This window comes from Quercus lobata, chromosome 1, assembly GCF_001633185.2.
Source record: "Quercus lobata isolate SW786 chromosome 1, ValleyOak3.0 Primary Assembly, whole genome shotgun sequence".
NCBI classification, from domain to species: domain Eukaryota; kingdom Viridiplantae; phylum Streptophyta; class Magnoliopsida; order Fagales; family Fagaceae; genus Quercus; species Quercus lobata.
The window spans coordinates 41,750,218-41,757,754 of NC_044904.1; the positions used below are offsets into that span (position 1 = coordinate 41,750,218).

The 7,537-nt window shown below is 35.1% G+C and overlaps 1 protein-coding gene across 1 annotated transcript; it reads left to right on the top strand.

Moving 5' to 3' along the window:
* Positions 1 to 3,862: 3,862 nt before the first annotated feature.
* LOC115956252 (F-box/LRR-repeat protein At3g26922-like) lies at positions 3,863 to 5,705 on the top strand. The gene is made up of 3 exons (XM_031074709.1): positions 3,863 to 4,897; positions 5,057 to 5,212; positions 5,346 to 5,705. Exons 1-3 carry the CDS (start codon positions 3,929 to 3,931, stop codon positions 5,631 to 5,633), a joined length of 1,413 nt encoding a protein of 470 aa, XP_030930569.1. The 5' UTR covers positions 3,863 to 3,928; the 3' UTR covers positions 5,634 to 5,705.
* Positions 5,706 to 7,537: the final 1,832 nt, after the last annotated feature.

Sequence of the window (7,537 nt, forward strand, 5' to 3'; positions counted from 1 at the left end):
ACTTAGAGTTTGACACCTGCTTGGGGTGTTGAATCTCACTTCTTGGGGGACCAAATCTCAGTTGCAGTATTAGGATTCGTTTCTGATACACGCCTTAATTCCATTGATTAGGCTCAGTCCTAGAAATCCTGGCATTTAATGCAAAGCTTTCTAAAATCTCATCATTACCCAAAGAGGCAAGGCAACCCCTAAAGTAAATCTCCTATTTCTGACCAAAAATCTTAGGAAGATTAACTTTGATTCACTACCTCTGACTAGTCATACTTTTTTTGGATTCTTATTAATTAATGCTTCTCTAAAGCTCCATTATAAAAACATACACACCTCAACCCACAGGGGGGGAGCCTCTCTAAAACTTTCTGTCATTGACTACATTCTGCAGAAATTCAGTCCCTATTAAGCTTTCTTTAAGCTTCCCCAAGCTCTCTGGAGCTCACTCACAACCTTTCTCAACCTATAGTCACCATAACACTAACATTCACCACCTTGCTTACACCTTCCTACTCCATAAACGTCCCATAACTGACCAGAGGACAACTAGCCTCTCTGAAACTCTGGGTTTGTTTGCTATTTTGCTCATGGTCTAGCTTCTCTCAAGCTTACCACTCATCATCTTTAACCCACACTCATCTAATCTCATATACTCTTTTCCCTTTTCACATAATCACAACCCATAAATGTCTCTCAACTAGTCATAAACAGCCCATCACTCACAAAAAGCCTTAATCTTAGAGTTAATCCCATCTCACTCACTCAAAAATAGCTCACATTCATCTCATTCATGCCTCATAAATACACACTCACCAAAATCTTAGCTTCATACTTGCTGCACTGAGCTGGAGATCTTTCTCTCCCTTCATTCCATCATATTTTTCCTCTTTTATTTGTAACTATGAAGCCTTTAATCCTTGTTTATTATTATTATTATGATGAAGGTCATAGTGTTTTGGATACTATGGAAGTATTCCCTTATATTGACTTAATAATAATAAGGAAAACATACGATTTTCACCATGTAAACACACTTATTAACCTGGAATTACCCTACCGCTGGAGATAATATCGTACCGCTAGAAGATTGATTTGAACTATGATGCTGTAAAAGGACTAATAATATAACAAACTAACAACAGTAACGTGTTTATTGTGCTTTATTGTTGTCATCTTGTTAGGATGCAGCCCCTATTTCTTGCTTAGGCAGACTTACGCAACACCGAAAGCCTTTGGGCTTTATTTCATGGGCCCATCATTGAGTTTCGGCTTGGCTACCCCATATTCTATTTGGAAATATCAAAATTTTCCCCTCAACAACCATTCATCATCCCTATACTATTGGAGGAGGTATCTAGTGTTTCCGTTACATGCGGTAGAAAAATTAGATACTTTTTCATACTATACAACTTGGCCCGAGTAGGCTCAGTTACTTACTGTCTAACTCGGCAACACAACCAAAACGGCCTCAAGTTTTTCCTCCAAGTAGAGTCATTCTTAACCAAACAATATAGGTCAAACATAGTTTGGGAATGGCTAAGCTATTGGCTTAGGGACAGTATTTTGGGTTGCTTAAGCAGTTCACTAGAAGATGGAAAAATCTAGGGATGCACTTTGTCACACACCACAACTTGCACTATAAGTAGTAATTGGATTTCATTTCACCAATAACTCTAATATCAATTCTTGTTATTTAGGGCTAGCAAAGCACATTCACGCAAACAAGAAAATAAACAATCACACCAAACAACTCCATGCCTACATCCAAGGGTGATGCCAACCAAAAATTCACTACCATCGATATGGATTATAACGAGACTTACCAAACCTCACTACACTCATAACTCACACAAACAATACTCACAAAACCTCACCAACATAAACAAGATCTCTCACAAACTCAAACTCACAATCTTAAAACTCCAATACACCCAATAACTCTCTCACACTTACAAAACAACAAACTCTCAAACACATAAGCACGGGTAATCTTTCAACCCCAAAAATCTATTAAACTACTTTTCAAAGAAATCTACTCATGTTTTTTTACAAGTCCTCTCCTCTCCCCATATGAGAGGAACCTTGGGCAAAAGCTACCATATCCTTTGCCAAAATACATATTTATATAAGGCTTTAATCTTATTCCTTGTCCAAGAGATTCCCTGTCTTCCACACCAAAAAAAATTAGAATTAGGAATTTGAGGCAGTATTCAACAAATAGGATATGAACATTGTGTTAGAAATTAAAATATGTTTGCTTGGTAAATATAATTGGTTATAAAATTATTATTATTTATTTTATTTAATTTCATAATTATATAATAATTGATTAAATTAGTTATAACATCGCCAATTTGACCTCGATTAGGCCAAAGAACTGGGAATCAAACTCCTTTTGGTTTTCCATTCGATGTGGTTGGTAAAAACCTTGGGCAAGGCCTTGCTTAATGTGTTGGACAAAGAAACTTGAATTCAAGACCTCTTTGATCACTTATTAAACATAAACTTACATTAATAGCCCCTTTTTTTCTCCATCGTGCTCTAACGCTCTCTAATGATTTAATTAATCATTATAAGTGGTTTGTTCATCTTCCTAACGTTATTTCTAAAAAAAGAAGTGATACGCTTACAATATTTTTATAATAAATCCTAGTTGGCAGGATATTACAGGTTTTTAAGTGAAATTCACTACTAAAATTACTTTTTTACTCACTAGTAATAACAAGTAACAATTTGTCACATAAAATTTGTTATGAGAATGTTATGGACATAACATTTCTTTTTTTTAAAAACGTAAAATAATGGAACAACGAAAAAAAGATCCTTATCCTCGTATGTTTGACGAAAAATCATGAAACTAAGATCAATTTAACCATGTGGAGCCTATAAAGTAGAATGAGTTTTGTTTTATCACATAAATAATTTCTACCCATCTAATAACCAGACATTTTTAAAACAGTTTTGAAAGTATAAGGATTAAAGTAAAACATTTAAAGTATAAGAATGATTTTTAAAATAAATCTGTTAACAAAAAAAAATTAAAATAAATCTCAAAATATGATGACCAAATATGCAATTAAATCTTTAATTTATTTTATTGAAAAATTGACTATTGAGGCGCCGTCTTTGCCGATAGTTATTAAAAGTCGATAACATCGGTCCTAAAATGTACCGTACCATTAGTAGGACCCTTTTAAGACGACACTTTAGGCAAGTCGCCACAATAAGTTTCAGAGCCTTTTCCTGTTCTTTATACGAGCCTGACCAACTTCGCAACAGGGAAATCTCGGAATAAACCCTGGAGCAACCTCATCACCATTTTATGTAGAACACTAGAGGTTCTTATTAAGGTAATCCCGGCCATTCCTCACTGCTTTTTTAATATTAATATATGTTTTATGTGTTTCTTATTATTGTTATGCGTTTGCTGTAGAAAATCTATACTGGGTTTTGTCACTGATTTTTTGAGTTTAGATTTGCTATTTTGTCTTGGAAAAATTCACTTACTTTCAAAAATCTTTCTGGGTGTTTGTCATTACTGTCAATCAATGTGTTTGGGCTGCTGAGAGAGAGCAAACAAATACAAGTAAAAGAAAATTTGAAGCTTTGGAATTTTATATATTTGTGTAAGCGAAATAAAATGGAAGGAAAATGTTCAGGTTAGAATTTTGATCAAATGGATCCACTCATTTTGATTGATTAAATTGAATACATATGAGATGTATATGTATTTCTGAGCCAACCCTTTTTTTTTTGGACCTTTTGGTTCACAGCTGAAACTTACATTCAAAATCTTAACCACAATGTGTAATAAATATCCCAGAGAGAGAGAGTGAGAGAGAAGTACAAGTTTTACTCCTGCTGAGTGTATTTATGCCATGAAGAAAGGTCTTATTAAGGCTTATGGATTTTGTAATTCAGGGAAACCATCAAAATCATGGAGGCAATTACTCGGACACGGAATGCCAAAGTCAGGAAGGTTAGTGACAAATGGAGCACTAATGAAGGCATAGATAGAATAAGCAAATTACCTGACTCAATTCTTCAGCACATTCTAACATTCCTTCCCACAAGAGATGCTGTTGGAACAAGCATATTATCGAAGAGATGGGAACACCTATGGATGTCCATTACCAGTTTTGTGTTTTGTATGCCGTGTGAGTTGATCTATAAGAGGGACCTCTTCATGAATTTTGTGGAAAGAGTACTAATGCTCCGTGACTCTTCAGACATAAAGTATTTTGCACTTGCATGTGATGTTCTGTGTGATGCTTCTCGCATCAATACATGGATATTGTATGCACTACAACACAATGTTCGAAAGTTATTTCTTGCCCTTTGTGGACTCCTAGATGCACACACGTTTCCTCCTTGTTTATTTAATTGTGATTCACTGGAAGACTTAACTCTAGAGATGAGCCGTTCGACTCAAAAGATGGGCCGTGTGCTCAAGCTTCCCCATTCTGTATGTTTTTCAAGTCTCAAGAGCTTGTATCTTAAGTATGTTACGTTTGAAGGGGACTATTCAACAAAACGGCTCTTTTCAGGTTGCCCAGTCCTGGAGAATCTGACTTTAGCTCTTTGCAAGTGGGAGAATGTGGAAGCTGTCTGTATATCTGCTCCCATGCTTCGAAACTTGACCATTTATGAAACAGAAAATCGAGACAATTGTCAAAAATTGATTTTTGGAACGAGTCTTCAAAGCTTCGTTTACATTGGTGGACTCTTAAGTGATTATTGTTTTTATGATTCAACCTCACTAATTAAGGCATATTTTGATGTGGGATGTGGAAGCTTCATTACTGAAAGGGCCACAAGACACAGAGGAGATGCTTATAGGGCAAATAAGCTTCTTAGAGGACTCTCTCATGTGAAAAACCTAGCATTAACTCCTTACACTCTTAAGGTACAACTCCATTGCTTGTTAAATGGATAAAAGTGTTTCTAATTTTCATAATTTGTTTTCATCGGCATATCCTTCAAAGGGTTTGTTTGAGGCTTTCTAGTTCTGACATATGCAGAAGAATTCATTAGGTTCTGATACCGTTCTGATACCGTTCCTTAGGTTCTCACATATGCAGAAGAATTCATTGCATGTTTGCCTGTGTTTCCAAATTTGATCCATCTTGAATTTCATGCGGAGCCAATGGATTTTGCTTGTGGGACACTGTTGAGATTACTCCAAAACTTGCCTTGTCTTAGTTCTCTTGCTTTTGCAGAGGTAACTTTTTTAGAACCTCAACTTTTGCTTTAACATTGCTGTCTGTATTTACTACTGCATCGGTAGCTTGTATTTACTACCATTGCCACTATGGACTTATGGGTAAAGCATGTGTTCTATGATGACAATGTAGGGAATCTGCCTTTCCACTTATTGTGAAAAAACTGATTGGAGACTGGCTCCAGTTCCTCCTTGTTTCACTACAAGACTCAAGACCATCAAAATATGTAATTTTTGTGGAACTGAAGGAGAACTACATGTAGTAAAGAATTTGCTGAAAGATGCTACAACATTGGAGAAAATGGTAATATCTTGTTCTCTTGTAAAGTTCTCAGTGGGCTCAGGGAGGCAAAAGGAGGTTCGTGAACAGTTACTAATGCTTCCCAGAGGATCAATAAGTTGTGTAATTGAAATTTCATGAGTATTTCCTAGGTTTGTTCCGATCAAGACTGTCTATTCCTGGGCCTTTTATCCCAAATTCTCTTGGTACATGTAATGCTTTTGTCAGGTTTACATTACTTCAAGCTTTGGCTTTACACCTCTGATTATATCATAGGCCGGTGGTTTTTCTCACTCTATTCTATAAATTCTTCTTCTTCTTTTTTTTTTTTTGGGTTGTTTAGAGGATCTTCTGGCTATTGACTGAATAGCCTCAGAAACTCTAAGCTGAGCACTTCAATTTTTAATCCTTGCCTCCTGAGAGGTATGATGCAGTTTCCTTCTCCTCCAAATCTGCTGCTAAATTTCTTGATCTGGTTTGGTGCTATAAGCTCTAAACAGCTAGAATTTGGCTCTACCCCTTTTTTTTCCTTGTTTGATGATCTACCAGTCATCTATGAAAATTCTAATGTTCTCTTAGTCACTTGTATTCTGAGTTTTGGTTTTCGCTTGTGGGAAAATCTTCTCTAGTTCTGCTAAAGAATGCGACAGTTTTGGAGAAGACTGTTAATCATTCTTATCCCTTGAAACTAAAATGCAAGGGAAGCATAACCCTATGTTTGGAGGGAATAGTACATTCTCGTTTCCTTATACTCTCCACTTTCTCCATTTGCCTTCGTTCCACATACCATACAGAAACAAAATGTGATTTATTAAACACAATGTTTGGATGAAATTGAGCAATTGAAATTTCCTTGGCCCTTGGGTTGCCAACCACAGTTGGTCATTTCTGAGTGTTCATTTCCAACATTTCTCAGAACAGATTATGGCGGGACATCTTTAGTCTTATGTTTTGATGTTGCTCTTCTAATTTCAATTATAGACCAAAGTTATAGAAGTTGTACCTTAGGTTTCTCAATTAAATTCTACTATGTGATTGTATTGATCAATGTAACATAAAAGATGTTACCTTCTCTCAAGGATTATTAAATTCAATTATTGTTCATTGATCAATACAATCATATAATTGAATTTAATTAGATATCATATTAATTATTTAACTAAGTGCAAACTTACTTAAGTTTTGTCCATTCTCGAAAGTGTAAAGCTTATACTTTGGATGCTTCCTCAATCCTCACCCTGCCTTTTGGGAGGAAGGATACATATTCCCAAACCATTATATCTACGAGCTAATTTCACTTTTGTGTTGTTGCTTGTTGTAATCAAAACCATTTTGTGGTGTAGACAAGGGTAATTAAAATTCATTCGTGGCCTTTAACTTCTACTTCAATTGCCAAATTAGTTCATAAAATTTAATTTTGGTCCACTTAGTCTATCATTTTGGCAAAATGAATCAAACCGGTTCTTCTTTCCAAATATTTTAAGTAAACAATGTGTTAAAAGTTGTGATTGAAGTTTCCACTCTACCATATGAGAAAATTATAAATCTAAGAAAAAATCTTTAAATGCCGATAAATTCTAAAAATACTTAATAAATAAATTTTCCTTTACTACCTTTTTGTCCCTCATTTTCTTAATTCTCATCATTTTGTTGGTGTCTGAAACAAGTGGAATTTCGATTAATAAAATTGACAATTCATTAAGTAGCATCCTACGTAGGAGTTCAACGGCTTAAAGTGATTAGCATACTTTAGGACTCCGGCACAATCATTCCAAAAAGGGAAATTTATAGTAAACCCACCTATGGTTAAGTACCTTTTCACCTTACCTACTCGTGATTCAAAACTTGACACTTTACCTACTTGAGATTAGCTCTGTCAGTCTCTCGTAACCCATCTCTCTATTTTCACTATTTAAACACATTTTTAGACAAGAACAAACATAAAACGAATAAAAAAAAGTAGCGTTTCAAAAAAGGATGGACATTACAAATGAAATTCTAAACAATTACAAACCAAATTGTTTGAAATTAAAACAAGTACAAAT